Here is a 17,498-nt window from a genome sequence, read left to right as displayed (position 1 = left end):
TAAGGAAGGTTTTCTTATCTCTCCTTGCTATTCTTTGGAACTCTGCATTCAAATGGGTATATCTTTCCTTTTCTCCTTTGCTTTTCACTTCTCTTCTTTTCACAACTATTTGTAAGGCCTCCTCAGACAACCATTTCGCTTTTTTGCATTTCTTTTTCTTGGAGATGGTCTTGATCCCTGCCTCCTGTAAAATGTCACGAAACTCTGTCCTTAGTTCTTCAGGCACTCTATCAGATCTAATCCCTTGAATCTATTGATGCTTTTGAACTGTGGTGTTGGAGAAGACTCTTGAGAGTCCCTTGGACAGCAAGGAGATCCAACCAGTCCATCCTAAAAGAAATCAGTCCTGAATATTCATTGGAAGGACTGATGCTGAAGCTGAAACTCTAATGCTTTGGCCACCTGATGCGAAGAACTGACTCATTGGAAAAGACCCTGATGCTGGGAAAAATTGAAGGTGGGAGGAGAAGGGGATGACAGAGGATGAGATGGTTGGATGGCATCACCAACTTGATGGACATGAGTTTGCGCAAGCTCCGGGAGTTGGTGATGGACAGGGAAGCCTGGCATGCTGCAGTCCATGGGGCCGCAAAGAGTTGGACATGACTGAGCTACTGAACTGAACTGAAGGGAGACCATTATTTTTGCTCTTCTTTCCTAAGACAATCTATAGGACTTATTTCTCTCAGGACTCAGTGCAGAGAAGAGCCGTTTGGTTCCTTAGCAAATGGTGGCATTTGTCTTACAGGCACTGAGTAAATAAATCCCTTTTAGATTCTGTTCCCCATGTTGAATTGACAGCTAGGAAGCTCAGACACAAATCCCCCAGGCCCACCTCCTCTGTGTACAGGATCGGGCAACCCACATTCATAGCTTTGCTCCCCCTACATTCCTAGTGATCTCTTTTTTCCTGCATTTTCCCTCTGTCCCTATTTCCTCACCATGGCTTTTTCTTTTTATTTCCTTCTATCTGTGTTCTATTTCTGTAAGGCTTCTCGAATCCTTTCTGAGATCAAATGGGCATTAATTAAGCAGTCCCTGCATTCTGTGCTGCTTCCTGTAGCTCTGGCAAATGCCACCAGGGTTTTGGGCAAAGCTCCCAAAAGGAGGGTTGAAATGTCTGAGCTTCGCAGGACAGACCTGCCACCATGAGGATGATGGGCTACCTGGTGCTGTATAAGAGGCTTGGCTCATGTGTCAGGCCCCTGATCACTGTGACCTCCTGAGGTCAGCAGCCTAATTTTGTGCCTTTGGACTAAGCACAGAGAAGAGCCTCAGGGGCGACCACCCAGGCTGGGCCAGAGCCAGCCCTGTCTTGACCTCTCAGTCAAACATGCCTTCCCCTGAGAAGTGCCTGGGAGCATGGGGTGGGCAAAGCACTGTGCCAGGCATTCCTGGGGCAGCCCCAGGCCTTCCGTTGAGGAACTTGCAAGCTGGTAGAGGAGCCCTGACACCAAACTCCAATTCAGAGCAGGGAGGAGAGACAGAAGAATGAGATCTCTGCTACTCGGTTTGGCTTTGGTGGAGGACACCTGGGAGCTGGGGGAGAGGAGAGACGAGTACAGACAACCAGGGTCTGGGAAGAGCAAGCCAAGCAGAGGGAAAGACAAGGGTGAAGGCCCAGAGGACTGAAAATACAGGAGTAGGTACCAGGGAGACTGGGTGGTGTTCTTTATCTGGAAGGTGCCGTTTAGAAGATGAGCAAGAAAAAGGGAATCTTGGAATATGGGGTGGGACCCAAGCTGAGTTTGGCCTTGATCCTATAAAGCAGCAGTGAATGGGGAGCATCAGAGGAGCTCGAGGTAGGGGCGTAGGTGGGAGGAATACAGCCAGGCTTGCTGTGCAGAACAGTCCTTCTGGCTGCATGGGGATAGAGGGTGGGAGGGCCCAGTGGGTCAACAAGACCAAGAGGAAGGGGTTTGAACTGAGCAGCAGCAGGGGCAAGAGGAGGCCACATGGCACCGTAGATTTGGCCACTAATGAGCCCTGGGTCCTCTTACAGGCCATTCATGATATAGCCCTGCTTACCCCTCCAGCTTCTGTTCTCCTCATTCACATCATCCAGTTTACATGGATACATGTGTGTGTGTGTATTTATTTTTCTTTTTAGCATCTTGCTAATCTTACGTATATAGCATATATAGTTCTCCAAACATTCCATGTTGGCCTCTGTTTCAGGGCCTTTGCCCAGGCTGTTCCATCTGCCTAGGACACCTTTTCCCCAGCTTACCCTGGTCTAGCTTACGTGGCCAATTCCGACTCATCCTTCAAATCACAGCTCACGTGTCACTTCCTCTGAGGGCAACAAGTCCTCCCTGACTGCCATGTACAAACCTCCATTATTACCTATGATACACTGGGTCCCCGTGGCTCAGACTCCCCTCAGGGCCTCACTCATGGGACTCTTCTCTCCTGTAAGGCTGGGCTCAGGCTTGCTTTCTCCAAACCCCCAGTGTCTGGCACAGGGCCTAGTTGCACTGTGGTGCTCAGTACATATTGAGTGAACAAATAGAAGGCTGGATGAGGAGTGAGGGAAGGTCAAGATGCCTGGATGATAATAGTGGTAGTAATTATTACTATTGAGCAAGGGATCTTAGTGTATCGTCTCATTTAATCTCTTGATGCATCTGAGACAGATACTTTCTTTATCCCCATTTTATAAATAAGCAAACCAAGGCTTCAGAAATTGTTATTTGCCCACCCAACTGGTAAGCACAGAACTGGAATTGGAACCCTGGGCAGGCTGGCCCAGAGGATGCAGTGTTAACCCACTTGGCTGGGCTGGGCTGGGTAGGGAGGCTGGGCTGTCTGGTGAGGTGCTGAATAAGGAAAGGGGTGGGGTGAGTTCTCTCCAGTTTTTCTGCTTTTTTGTGTTTGCACTCGAAGGAATGAAAAGAAAACAGTTCAGAAGTACTTGTACACCATCTCACCAGGCCCTTCGAAATAGCCACAATTTTAGCCTTTTCACCTGGGTACCTTCCCTAGCACACCACTGTCTTCATAGAACTGACCACTGTTCTGCGCACACCCTCACCTTGAGAGGAGGTGAGACTCCATGTGTCCTGTTCTCAGCTGGCGAACCTCATGTCTCTTCTGTCCCACTTGTCTCTCACAGATGTCATGGAACCCCCAGTACCGGAGCTCCAAGTTCCGCCACGTCTTTGGCAAACCAGCCAGCAAGGAGAACTGCTACGACTCTGTGCCCATCACCCACAGCGTCCAAGACAATCATTTCTGCGCTGTGAACCCCCACTTCATTGCAGTCGTGACTGAGTGTACTGGTGGGGGTGCCTTCCTCGTCATCCCCTTGCACCAGGTAAGGACGCCTGCTAGGCCCAGATCCAAACAGCTCTCTGGAGGCAGCACAGGACAGAGGGGAAGTAGAAAGAGCCTCAGTTTGGATTCCACACATGGGTTCACGTCCTAGCCCTGCTGTGTGACCATGAATAAGTCATTTCACCCATTTCCGTCTTGGTTTTTTCGTTGGAAAAGTATGCCTCTCTTGGGATTTCAGCTTTTTGGAGTTGTTTAGGACTCCCATGAGGAGTCCTATGTTTAGGACCCCACTGCAAAGTAATTCATTCCTGAATAACATTAAATGCATTGCCAGGCTCATGAGACATTGGGGAAGTCTCCAAAGCCAGCTCCTCTCTCCAAGAGAGAAAAGGACCTTGAGGCGAAATCTAAGTAGGAGAGGTAAGCAGCAAGTGAACAGGAAGAATAGGCTTGTCTTGTGGCAATCGTTGACAGCAGAGGTTGGGACATATGCAATTGCTGATATTTAACAGACTTTGATTCCCCAAATGGCAGTTTCATATAGATTAATTTAACAGCGGATCTTTTCAGGATCCTGAGATGCTGCCTTGAGGCAGCATCTCCGAAGGGACTGGAGGGCTTGGTAGTGCCTCTGGTTTGTGGCGGAAGCAGGTAGAAAGTTTCTCCAGAGAAAAGTATCTCAGTGTGAACAGGACTCCCACAGATTAAGATTAGGGAAGTTCATAAACAGAGCTACCAAGCGTGCAAGCCCCCATGAGTAAGCATCAGCTGAAGAAACCAACAACAGACTTAGAGCCCTAGAGGACTTTAGAAGTTAAAACCACACACAGAACAGATTCACAGATCAGGTTTTCTGATCCCAATGCAATTGAGTTAGAAGTCTATAACAAAAGAGAAATTTTAAATTCTCATTCATTTAGAAGTTTAAAAACACCTTTCTAGGGACTTCCCTCGTGGTCCATGGGTTAAGACTCCATGTTTCCGCTGCAGGGGGCACAGGTTCAATCACTGGTCAGAGAACTAAGATTCTACATGCCAATCAGCCTGGCCAAAAAAAAAATAAATAAATAAATAAATAAAAACACCTTTCTAAATAACTTCTAGATCCAAGAAGAAATCAAAATGGAAATTTAAAAATACTTGCACATGAATGAAAATGAAATATATCAGTAAAATTATGGGGATGCAGGGAATTGGTGCGTCAAGGGAAATTTGCAGCACTAATGCTTGTGTTGGGCTTCCCAGGTAGTTCAGTGGTAAAGAATCTGCCTGCCAATGCAGGAGTCTCAGGAGACATGGGCTTGATCCCCGAGTGGGGAAGTTCCCCAGGAGGAGGAAATGGCAATCCACTCCAGTATTCTTGCCTGGAGAATCCCACGGACAGAGGAGCCTGGCGGGCTATAGTCCTTGGGGTCGCAAAGAGTCAGACACGACTAAAGTAACTGAGCACGCACACACACAGAATTCAGGACCCATTCATGATCAAAATAAAAATTCTTTGCAAACTAGGAAAAGGGATCTTCACTAACATAGGAAACAGAATCTCTTTTTAATATATTAATTTTCTGCTGTGCTGGGTTGCTGTGCAGGGGCTTTTCTCTAGTCGTGGTGCTCAGACTTCTCATTGCGGTGGCTTCTCTTGTTGCAGAGCACAGGCTCTAAGGCGCACAAGCTCAGTGGTTGTGGTGCACTGGCTTAGTTGCTCTGCAGCATGTGGGATCTTCCCAGATCAGGGATCGAACCCATATCTCCTGCACTGGCAGGTGGATTCTTTACCACTGAGCCACGAGGGAGGTAGCGCCACAGCCTCTCCTGTCCCACCCCACCTGGCTCCTGTCTTCTAGGAAACAGACTTTTTTAAACTTTTTGTTTTGAAAGACTCTCAACCCTATAGAAAATTTGCAAAAATAGTTGAATAAATGATTATCCTTCACTAAGATTCACTGGTTCTTAAGATTCTGCCAAATTTACCTTTTGTCTTTTTTAAATATCGTTCACTATGTGTATATAAAAAAATTTTATCTCTGGTCAAGTCTAACCCAGGATCATGCATTATATTTAGTTGTCACTTTACTCATTAGACTAGTCTACTTCATTTCATAATATTGACATTTTAAAGCTGTAAAGCCCAGCTGTTTTGAAGGATGTTGCTAAAATTGAATTTGACCCATTGTTTTCTTGTGATTAGATTCATTTTGTATGTTTTTGGCAAGAATATTAAATAAGTGATGTTGTATCCTCAGTTCATTATGTCGTATGACAAATGAGGTCAGTTTGTTCCATTATTGCTGATATTGGTGGTATTTAATCTCTTTGTTAATATGGTGCAAACATCACTCATGAAAAAGGAACATCCCTTTAGGGAATTCCCTGGCTGTCCAGTGGTTAGGACTCTGAGTTCTCACTACCGCGTCCCAGGTTTGACCCATGGTCAGGGAACTAACACCCTCACCCCCCAAAAAAAGAATATAAAAGGTGCTGGCCTGCACAGTAAGACTAGAAAAATAAGTTAAAGGTATAAGGATCGAAAAGGAAGACATAAAACCATATTATTTACTGATGTGATTGTCTACATAGAAAACCCGAAGAACTAGAGTCAAATTACTAGAAAAAATAATCAGTGTTTGGAAGGTGACTGGATGAAAAATCAGAATCCAAGTCAGAATTGCATTTTTACATAACAAGAGTGCTTAGAAAATGTAAATATTTCCAGTAGAATGAGAAGAGTAAATACCCAGGCATTAATAAGCAAAACTGAATAGGAGAAAATTACAGAGCATCATTGACAGGCTAATAATGAAGATGACTAAGTAAATGGAAATGTGTGCCATGTTCCTGATTAGTCACTTTTTCCCGCTCCCCCAAATGTCCAGAGCATTCTTCTTTTTATTACATATTCCATAGTACATTGCTTTCTTAGGATACCATGCTCTGAGTGCTTTGAATTAGAGTCACTTGTGTTCTTCCGGTAGTACTTCTTAATGTACTTGCAATGTGGGAGGAGTTGGGGAGAACCAGTACTTTGCTTACCCACATATCACGTGGGCAGACACAGTTGATACTTATAAATTTTCATTGATTGAACAAATCTGTTCTCTGTTCCTATACATTTGCTTTTTAAGAATATCACACAAATGGAACCATACAGTGTGTAGCCTTTCGGGCTTAACTTTTTTCGTTTAGTGAATTCTCTGGAGATCCATCCAGCTTGTTGTCTGTATCGATTGCTTATTCTTTTTTATTGCCGAGTAGTATTCTGTAGTGTGGTTGCACAGTTTGTTGAACCCTTGGCTGTTGAAGGCCATCTGGCCTGTTTCCAGTTTGGAGCTGTTAGGAATGAAACTGCTATAAACATTTGTGTACAGGTTTCTGTGGGCACATAAGTAAATTCCATTTTTCTGGGATAAATGCCTAGGAGTGCAATCTCTGGATCATAAAGTATTACATGTTCCATTTTATAGGAAACTGCCAAGCTATTTTCACAAATAGCTTTGTAGCATAAGTAAAGTATTACATGGAACATAACTTCTAAAAAGTCCTTTGCTGTTTATCTGAAATTCAGATTTTACCAGGTGTCCTCTTTTTATTTGTTAAATCTGGCGTCTCTACTCCCAGGCGATGCCAATGCTGCTGTTTTTCAGCAGCCAGGCTCTATTCTAGTTCTTTTTTTTTTTTAATCATTACAAAAAGAATTTTCAAACACAAAGGTAGGTGAAAACAATATTGGGACCTCTTCACACCCAGATTCAAGAATTTTGAAGACTTTGCCATGCTTGCTTCATCCATCCCTTTTTTTTCCTGAAATATTTTAAAGCAAAGCCCAGACTGTCATTTTACCCCCCCAGAGTTCAGTTTACAATTCTATAAAATAATAACATTTTCTGTTATTGACATAACAGAATGTGACATAACCAATGTGTTTATTCTGACAACCACAATGCCAGGATCAGAGCAATTTCCTATTATGTGAAAAAGCCCTTGATTGCCTCATAAATGCCTCTTTGCTCCTGGTTTGTTTGAATCAGCATCAAGAAGGTCCACACGTTGTATCTGGTTGACATTTTCTTAAGTAACCACATCCAGTGTGACGGAGCAGGAGGGAGAGGCGGAGAGAGGGAAATGACCCTTGCTGGTCCCATGGTGCAGTGCTTACCTGGGCAGACAGGCCTGCAGGCCCTTTTCCATGTGGTCAGCAGGGCCAGGGCTTACGCTGCACCTTTATTAGACCATTTTATGGGAGGTATTGCCCCATTATATGGATAAGGATGCCGAGGCTCAGGGAGCTGACTGTCTGAAGGACCCTGAGCAGGAAGGCTGTGGGCCCAGACCTGGACATGGTCTTGGGGCCCCACTCTCATTCAGCCGACCTGCACTCCTGAGTTTTGGCTCTGGTTTACATCGGTTCCTTGTCAGTTACCAGGGTTTAAGTCCCATCCAGGCACAGAGAATGTCAGTAAAGGAGGAAAGCAAGGGACAAGCTAGCGAATTCTTTATTTTAACGCAGGATTGGAAGATTTCCGGCTTTACCACCGTGTCTGGTATTTATTCGCAGAAGGGCCAGGCTGCCCCATGTGGTGTCAGGTGTCCCGAGGGGAGTGACTCCACAGTCCCTTTCTCTTCCACCCTGTGACCCAGGGTGAACCCATTGCAGGGTGGCGCTGGCAGCCTAGGCAACCAAGGGCTGCACTCAGGGAACAAAGGCTCAGTGGGGAGGTCTGGGGACACGCCCGCCCTGAGCCTGGGGGACATGCCAGGTTGGGCTTTGGACCCTGGCACCAGGCCTATGGCAGACCCACCTGATCAGGTGGGAGGTGGACTTTGCTGTGAGGTGTGGAGGTCGGGAGGAATGCCAGCAAGAACAGGCAGAGCTCTGGGGTCAAGCCCTGCAGCATCGTTGGGAGTAGACCAAGCCAGAGGAGGGCATGGGCTTGGGGGGCCAAAGGGACGCATGGTGAACAGATGCCTGGGAGCAGGGGGAGGGGAGCACTTCACTGCTGTGTTCTTGGAGGCCAGCCAGACCCTGCCTAAGCCTGTGTCATGCCACATCACTCCTAGGACCCACCCCCTCTCCTATTGCCTGCACACAAAGTCCTGCCTTTCTCACCAGAACTCTTCATCCACATCCCAGCTGACGCTGTAAACCTCAGAGCCCTCCACAGTATACACCTGTTCCCTCCATACTCAGGTTCCCCTTCTAGAAATGTAGAGATACAGGGTGTGTGCTAGACTGTTTTACTGTTTTTCTTTGGGGGAGAAAGTCTCTTCCAGTTCTAAGGGTCTGTTCAGCCTGGAAGGGAGCTGGCCTGGGACCAGGGAGGTGGCGTGGGGTGGAGGTGTCCTTTGGGGTCCAAAGGACAGAGCTGGAACCAGAAGTGGAGAGTAAGGGGAGTGGGGAGGGCCGCGGGGAGGCTGTACTAGGTTCCGAATAAGAAGTGTTTGCTCACAGTTTGTAACAAGGTCTGAAAGTGAAATAAGCCACCTAGCGGGGACATGGGCTCCCCACCTCTGGAGGTGACCAAGCTAGGTTACCAGATAGCCTCCGCTGTTCACCACTTCCAGCCCTGGGTGTGGGGTTCTACAGTGGACCCTCCCCAGGCTCATCTGTGCATGTGAGAGGAGGGCTGATGAATGATGCGTTCCCTAAATCCTCCTGGGAACATGATTTGCATTTTAGCAGCACGTGTATTTGCAAGATTAGGGAACACTCCTGTCTTTTCCCTGCTCAGCTATTTCCTCTGGGCAGACCTCTGGCTAAGTCTCACCGACTAGTTAGGACGTGTCTCATCTGTCCACTTGTCCATCTCTCCATGTGCATCTCGCTCTATGCAAGGTGACCTGTCCCCTCTTGTCTGGACTTCTCTACCTTCCCACCCATCAGTCTACCTCTCCTCCTGCTTGCTTTAGGATCTCTCTACTTGAAACCTATCTGTGTATGGCCCAGCCTTTCTGGCTTGCAATGCCTCCCCTTCATCCTAGTCTGGTCAAAGTCTTTCTTTAAGGCCCAATTCAAAGGCATCCTCCTCCAGGAAGCCTTCTTCGATTGATCCCCCAGGGCATTTCTTCTGCCTCTGAGCCCTGAGTACACTATATTCTGCCTCCTCCACAGGTTGGCGTCTCCTGGAGGGCACAGATCATGAGTAATCCATCTTCTGCCGCCACTTGCATGGGACATAAGATCTGGCACATAGGAGGTTGTCACTGAAAGGCCTGCATGATGCTGATGATAACTATGGTGTGGGGATAGCAAGAGGCAGACCATGAGTGAGAGAAAGCATTCCCAGTTCTCACGGCTCTGCCGTGGTTGGAGTGGCTCTGATTATCAACCCTTGCTATCCCCAGCTTCTACGTTCTCAATGGGGATTCTTGCACTGCTTCCTGGGGTGGCTGGAATAATTAAATAATTGAGCAGAGCCCCTAGCACATGGCCTGGCACATAAATGACTCCTGAAATTATGGTTCCTAAAGGAAAATACTTGCAAACATGTTCCTTATAGATGTAATAATGTGCTTGAGTGCATTCACTGAGGACACCTTGGCCTCACTAAGTACATCCTGGCCCCTGCAAAGTACTGAGCAACAATAAAGCTGGGTATTGTGATTAGTTCTGATGAACTTATATTAGTGAATTTCCTGAAAGCTCACCATGTACCAAGTAGAGTCTTTTTTTTTTTTTTTTTTTTCATTTGGTCATGCCACACAGCTTGTGGGATCTTAGTTTCCCGACCAGGAAACGAACCCAGGCCTTGGCCATGAAAGCTCTGAGTCCTAACCACTGGACCACCAGGGAATTCCTGAGACAGAGTCTTAAGCACTGTATGTGTATGAACTCATTTAATCCTCACATCCACCCTGAGATTCTACTACTGTTGCCATTTTGTAGATGAGGAAACTGACCGAGAGGCAGGTTCCCTGTGAGCCCTAAGGTCACGACAGTAACCCCACAGCCTCTCCTGTCCCACCCCACCGGGCTCCTGCCTTCTGGGTCCTACAGTTTCCGTCCACTCCGTCTGCCCCAGGACAGCCGCTCCTCAGAGACTTGGAGATGCTGTCTCTCCAGGCTGAGCAGCTCCCTGGCGTCTAGGAGGAGGACAGGTGTGTCTCCTCTGGTTTAGAGTCTGTGCTGTGTGCGCTAAGTCACTTCAGGCATGTCTGACTCTTTGCAACCCTATGGACCATAGCCCTCCAGGGTCCTCTGTCCATGGGGATTCTCTAGGCAAGAATACTAGAGTGGGTTGCCATGCCCTCCTCCAGGGGATCTTCCTGAGGAATTGAACCCTATCTCTTACATCTCCTGCATTGGCAAGCAGGTTCTTTACCCCTAGCACCACCTGGGAAGCCCCCATTTAGAGCACCCCTGCCCCCCCCCCCCCACACACACATCCATAAATCAGAGTCCTGTCCTTGGCTGACTGCTGGCCTAATGGGCTGAAAGGCAGCAGTGGCCTCTGGATTATAAATATCCCTGTCCTGACAGGGCTTTTAGCAGCCCGGTCAATAGCCCATCAGACTGGCTAATGTCTATTAATGTGGGTCCTCCCACAGAAACCCTCTTAGGCACAGGGCCTACCAGCCTCTGGGGACCACCTGCCATCCTTTGTTCACTAAGAAGTAAGAGTAGCTGTGTGGGGATGGGGCCTCTGCTCTTGGAGGCCTGGGAGGAGTGCCCACCAGAGCCAGGCCTGGCTCTCAGGTACCTCTGAGTCTGAAGCTCACAGAGCTGGAGGCTGGAGTCTGAACGGGGCTCCTGGGCACATTGCTTCCAGTCAGCCAAGGCCAGGGACAATCAGCTCTCTCGAGAAACCTTTCTTAGGGCAGAAACTGGGGCTTGGCCCTGGGCCAGAGTGCAGAGATCAAGGCCTTGAAAGCACCTGGGTATGCCACAGCCAAAGACAGTGCTGCTGACTGCTTTGGCCCTTTGGCCCAGGAAATGATCCAAGAGAAGGGAAAGGCTGTGTGCAGGAAGGGGGTCAGGACACTGACTCAGACAGGGCTGGTGCTCCCTCAGACCACAGTGAGTATGCCACAGGCTCACCCTGGGCTCCAGCCCAACTCTGCCTTTCACCTTCCCCATGACCCTGGGCAAGTCCCCCCTCCCGCCCCGCGCCCCCCCCCCCCCCCGTAGGGGTGGTCAGTGATCCATTAGTAATGCCTGCCACAGGTGCAGGCTAGTTGAGCTTTGCTGTGTTTTTTACCATTTCTGATCGCAGAGCCCCTCACGCTCTGCAGCTTTATCAGAAATTTTTAGCTAATCCTGCAAAGACCCGATCTTTTCAGAAAGTCTTGTCTTAAATACCTTTTTTTTTAAAAAAAATTATTTATTTTTAATTGAAGGATAATTGCTTTACAATGTTGTGTTGGTTTCTGCCATATAGCAACATGAATCAGCCATAGGTATACATGTCCCCTCCCTCTCGAACCTCCCTCTTAAATATCTTTTTTATTGCAAAATTTTACAGTTTTTATGGTTTAGAAAAAAATTTTTTTAAGATAGGATGATTTTTTAAAAGCCATACCCATTTAACTCACCATATAGAGATAACCATGAAAAACATTTTGATGCATTTCCTTCCAGTCTTTTTTTCCTCAACTTTAGGGTACATGTGTGGGACTTCCCTGGCCGTCCAGTGGTTAGGACTCTGTGTTTCCAATGCAGGGGATGTGGGTTCCATCCCTAGTCAGGGCACAACCAAAACTTTTATAAAAAAAAAAATATATATATATATATGTATATATACACATATGTAGATGTTTGTGTATGTTGGCAACCCACTCCAGTATTCTTGCCTGGAGAATCCCATGGACAGAGTAGCCTGGCAGGGTCACAAAGAATTGGACACGACTGAAGCAACTTAGCACGCATGCATGTGCGTGTGCATACAAATGTACGTATAATAAAAGCTCTTATTTGAGCACTTACTATAGGAGATCACTGTTGGACTTTTCAGCTACAGTACGTCATTTTACCCTCATCACCCGGCAAGGAAGAGATTATCGGTCATATTTTAGAACAGTAGAGAATGGCCTGGTGGCTGGAGCGATGGTCCCATGGAGACCTGAGCTGGGCCTGTGAGTGCGGTGATCTCTTTGCAGGGCCCTCACTCCAGGTGCTGCCTTGCCGCCCTCTACCCAGGGGACCATTTTCTTCATCCATGAAGAAGGCTAAACCATCTGAAAGAAATTGATCTTTTGTTCCCCTCCTCACACAGCACTATCAAATGATACATCCAAAGTCTTTATTTTGTCTCTCTCTCTCTGAATGTCTGTTGCTGTTTAGTCACTCAGCAATGTCCACTTCTTTGCAGCCCCATGGACTGCAGCATGCCAGGCTCCCCTTTCTTTTACTATCTCCCAAAGTTTGCTCAGATTAATGTCCATTGAGTTGGCGATGCTATCCAACCATCTCATCCTCTGCCACCTTTTTCCTATTGCCTTCAGTCTTTCCCAGCCTCAGGGTCTTTTCCAATGTATGTGAAAGTACTTTTTTGTTTTCTAAACCCTTTGATGGTTAGTTCAGTTCAGTTCATGTCAGTCGCTTGGTTGTGTCCGACTCTTTGCAACCTCATGAATCTCAGCACGCCAGGCCTCCCTGTCCATCACCAACTCCCGGAGTTCACTCAAACTCACATCCATTGAGTCGGTGATGCCATCCAGCCATCTCATCCTCTGTCATCCCCTTTTCCTCCTGCCCCCAATCCCTCCTAGCATCAGGGTCTTTTCCAATGAGTCAACTCTTCGCATGAGGTGGCCAAAGTACTGGAGCTTCAGCTTTAGCATCATTCCTTCCAAAGAAATCCCGGGGTTGATCTCCTTCAGAATGGACTGGTTGGATCTCCTTGCAGTCCAAGGGACTCTTAAGAGTCTTCTCCAACACCACAGTTCAAAAACATCAATTCTTTGGCACTCTTTCTTCACAGTCCAACTCTCACATCCATACATGACCACTGGAAAAACCATAGCCTTGACTAGACAGACCTTTGTTGGCAAAGTAATGTCTCTGCTTTTCAATTATCCCTAAATACTAGTATGTTTCCTAAAAATAGGAATTTTTTTCTTACGTACTCACAGTACATTGTCAAATTCACTCAGTTGAGCTTTACGATACTTTTATCTACCATTCACATCCCAGTTTGTCAAATAATGTGCTTTATAGGGTTCCTCCTCCTGGAAGGGATCCAGTCTAGGGAGAGATGTCTAAGACCCTTTCCCAAGGAATGAGATCAGAATTGGGCAGAGGATTTCTGAAGGGGAGCCTGGGACCACGGCCTGTTTTCAGAGCTCAGATGCATGAACCAGAGGCTCAGGTGTCTGTCTCCTAGTTTGCCAGAGGTAATGGGATGTCCTATGTCTGTAGTCATGGCAGCTGCCCTCTCTGTAGCCCTAGGAGGCAAGGCCATAGAGCGTCCCTGGTCTTTGCTTGCTCTCCCTTGGGCATGGTCTCAGGACATTCCACAAGAGTGCAAGGGGCTCTACAGAGTTGGGCAGGTGAGGGAAGAAGAGCCTGTGGGTGTTCCCTGAGTTCACTCTGTGCTTGAAAATACAGTTTTAAATATCCCCGAGACTATTAGTTATGTGAGGTCAAGTACTGCGCCTCATGTTCACCCAGCACTTTGCATTCGGCTTGTCCTCCAGGCTCCTTGAAATGATCTGCCAGATGGGTGAGTGTCAGCCAGTTTTCTTCTCCCCTGTCTCCTTCACTTAGATATAAGGGTGGAGCCTGCCGGTGGATGGGCTCTAGAACCTGAGGCTGGGTAGCGGTTGTGGGCGGTGTCTGCGTTGGCAGGCAGAGGGTGTTCTGGGCCCTGTACTGCCAGGGCCATGCAGTGTGATGTGTAAAATCAGTGGTTTGTCCCTGCCAGCTGCCAGCTTCTGTGCTTGAACTGGTGTAGTTTTCTTATGACCCAGGAGTTCTCAGCTGCAGGGCTGTGAAACCTGTATGTCCTCCCAGCCCCTAGATAGGAATTCTCAGCAGGAAAGAGGGGAAGGGAGGAAATGCCCTTTCCTTTTTCTTTTTTGATTTATTTATCTTCGGCTGTGCGGGGCCTTCGTTGCTGCACAGGCTGTTCTGCGGTGAATGGGGGCTAGTCTCTAGTTGCGGTACGCAGGCTTCTCATTGTGGTGGCTTCTCTGGCTGCGGAGCACAGGCTCTAAGGGTGCACAGGCTTCAGCAGCTGGAGCTCCCTGGCCCTAGCGCACTGGCTCAGTAGTTGTCGTGCACGGGCTCAGTTGCTCCATGGCATGTGGGATCTTCCTGGATCAGGGATTGAACCTGTGTCTCCTCCATTGGCAGGTGGATTCTTATCCATTGTGCCCCAGGAAAAACCCACCCTTTCTTTTTAATTGAAGTACAACTCACATGCTTCCCCTGTGGCTCAGCTGGTAAAGAATCCACCTGCAATCTGAGAGATCTGGGTTCGATCCCTGGGTTGGGAAGATCCCCTGGAGAAGGGAAAGGGTACCCACTCCAGTATTCTGGCCTAGAGAACTCCATGGACTGTATAGTCCATGGGGTCGCAAAGAGTTGGACATGACTGAACGACTTTCACTTTTATAACTCATGTACTGTAAAATTCACCACTTAAGTGTGTAATTCAGTGGGTTTTAGATATTCACATGTTGTGTAACCGTCACCACTAATTTGAAAATAACTTCATTACCCCCAGAAACCCCATACCCATTAGCAGTCACTCCCCATGCCCCTCTCCCCCCAGCCCTAGGCAACCACTAGTCTGCTTTCAGTCTCTATGGATGTAACTATTTTGGATTTTTGTTGTTGTTGCCACACCTAGAAGCTTCTGGAATTTTAGTTCCCCAACTTGAGACATGCCCAGGCCCCCAGCAGTGAACGCACAGAGTCCTGCCCACTGGACAGCCAGGGAATTACCCCTATTCTGGACTTCTCACATGCATCAGTCAGGGTTCAGAATTCTAGGTACCAGGGGGTGTGCTCCTTTGCTCAAGCAGCAGAACCGCATCTGGTAGATCATCTAAGCAGATCATGCAGTATGTGGCTTTTTATGTCTGGTGTCTTTCAGCTAGCTTGATGTTTTCAGTGTTCACCCACGTTGTAGCATGTGTCCATACTTCCTTCCCTTTTTTGAACGTATTTCATTTTATGAATATACTGGGGCTTCCTGGGTGGCTCAGCGATAAAAGAATCTGCCTGCAATGCAGGAGACACGGGTTCTTATCCCTGGGTCGGGAAGATCCCCTGGAGGAGGAAATGGCAACCCACTCCCATGGACAGAGGAGCCTGGTGCGCTATAGTCCACCGGGTTGGAAAGAGTTGGACATGACTTCATTCCCTTTTTGGAAAATATTGCATTGTATGAAAACACTATGTATGAATATGGTTTTAGATATCCATTTATGGACATTTGGGTTGTTTCCACCTTTTGGCTATTTTGAATAATGCCTCTGTGAACACTGGTGTACCATTTTTTTGTAGACCTATGTTTTTATTTCTCTCGGGGCTGTATCTAGGAGTAGAATTATGGGGTCATACAGTAACTCTGTTTAACCTTTTGAGGAGCTGCCAGCCTGTTTTTCTCCGTGGCTGCACCATTTCTGCATTCCTGCTAGCAGTATATGAAGAGAAACGTCCTTTTATTAAGCATCTACCATGTGCTAGACACTTGCGCTAGACCCTCCCCATACCCCACCTCCTATGACCCTCACTCGAACTCTCTGAAATATCTATTACTGCCTCCATTTTCCTGAGGCTCCGAGAGGTGTTGTGACTCCCCCAGGATCACACAGGGATTAGTGGTAAGTCCTGGATTCACTACTAGCTCTGCCTTCTACGTCTTCCTGTCCACTCAGTGACTGCTGGCTGCCCGAGTGACCCTCCTCCAGATGCTAAAGTGGAATTAGCTGCATCCTCTCCTCAATCTCCCTGGGTACTGTTTTACAGACAGGAAAGTTGGACCCCCACTACCCGAAGGTGTGCGGGCACAGAGGGAATGTCTTAGATGTCAAATGGAACCCTTTCAATGATTTTGAGATCGCCTCCTGTTCTGAAGATGCCACGGTGAGTGCCCCTTTCCCGAGAGGAGTGGGGCTGGGGTGGAGGGAGACAGAATGGAATCTGGATGCACCTCTGACGCTCCTGACTTCTCCATCCTTGACAAGGTGAGGTCACTGTGTGAGGAGGGCATGAGTTAGATAGAAGTTTTGGGCTCCTTGGAACTTGGGGTGCCGCCCCTCCTCTCTATGGGCCTCAGTCTCCCCATCTATAAAATGGGCCTAATAGCTCCCAACCATCCAATGTGGATAGGTGTCATTTCCTGATGGGAATGCACATCTTCCAGGGAAACTATAAAATGCTGTGAAGTGGGAAAAAAATGCTGTGAAGGGCATTTTTACTGTGGCTTGAAAATATTATGCCATATAATCTCATAGACAGTGGGGAGGGAAGATCTTGCATAGAGGGAAGATTTAAAAGGATAAGACTGGGAGCATTAAATGCCTACCTTTTCACCTTTAGTCTTCCTCTTCTGGGCCATCCAAGGGGGCCCCTCTCACAGAAGGGGTTGGGGGTTGTCCCTGCCCTGTCCTGCTCCAGAGACTGTGCTGGCTTCCCAGTACCCTGAGGATATAGCATAAACCCTTCTTCTTGGCATTCAGAGCTCTCCCCTGAGCCTTTGGGACCACAGTACTCTGAGGGATATTCTAGGCTAAGAGGTGGACTTGCTGTGATCTCCAGCCTGGGAATCAGGCCTATGGCCCATCCACTCACCTACAGGTTAGGATGGCGCAGATTCCCAGAAGCCTGGGCTCATCTCCAGCCCCTGCTTGGGCTGGAGGACCTTGGGAAAGCCCCTGTCCTTCTGAGGAGCCCCAGCTGCCTCTCCACTGAATGACAGGTAGATACAGAGAGACTTGCCCGGGCCCTTCTGCGGGGCACTGCCAGTTTTGTTGCTCAGGGTTGCAAGGGGACGCCAGCTAACACTCCCCTTGGGCCGTGTCTCTCCTGACAGATTAAAATCTGGGACATCCCCAAGCAGCTGCTGACCAAGAACCTCACAGCCTTCAGGAAAGAGCTGGTGGGCCATGCCCGCAAAGTGGGCCTGGTGGAGTGGCACCCCACAGCTGCCAACATCCTCTTCAGCTCCGGCTATGACTACAAGGTGGGTTTGTCTATTTAATCTCCTGGAGCTCCCCTGACATAGAAGCACACTGGGTGGGTTAAGACAACAGAAATGCATTCCCACAGTTCTGAAGGC

At 47.9% G+C, this 17,498-nt stretch overlaps 1 protein-coding gene across 1 annotated transcript in view; it reads left to right on the top strand.

Annotated features, from left to right (window-relative positions):
• The window catches only part of CORO2A (coronin 2A), a 65,340-nt gene that overhangs the window by 36,384 nt on the left and 11,458 nt on the right, over positions 1-17,498 (top strand). Inside the window, exons 2-4 of the mRNA XM_040238750.1 lie at positions 3,116-3,316; positions 16,187-16,303; positions 17,253-17,402. Of these exons, the coding sequence (XP_040094684.1) occupies positions 3,116-3,316; positions 16,187-16,303; positions 17,253-17,402 (468 nt within the window). The remainder of the gene's footprint in view (positions 1-3,115; positions 3,317-16,186; positions 16,304-17,252; positions 17,403-17,498) is intronic.

This window comes from Oryx dammah, unplaced genomic scaffold (assembly GCF_014754425.2).
Source record: "Oryx dammah isolate SB20612 unplaced genomic scaffold, SCBI_Odam_1.1 HiC_scaffold_1, whole genome shotgun sequence".
NCBI classification, from domain to species: domain Eukaryota; kingdom Metazoa; phylum Chordata; class Mammalia; order Artiodactyla; family Bovidae; genus Oryx; species Oryx dammah.
This window is presented reverse-complemented; position numbering and strand designations above follow the sequence as displayed.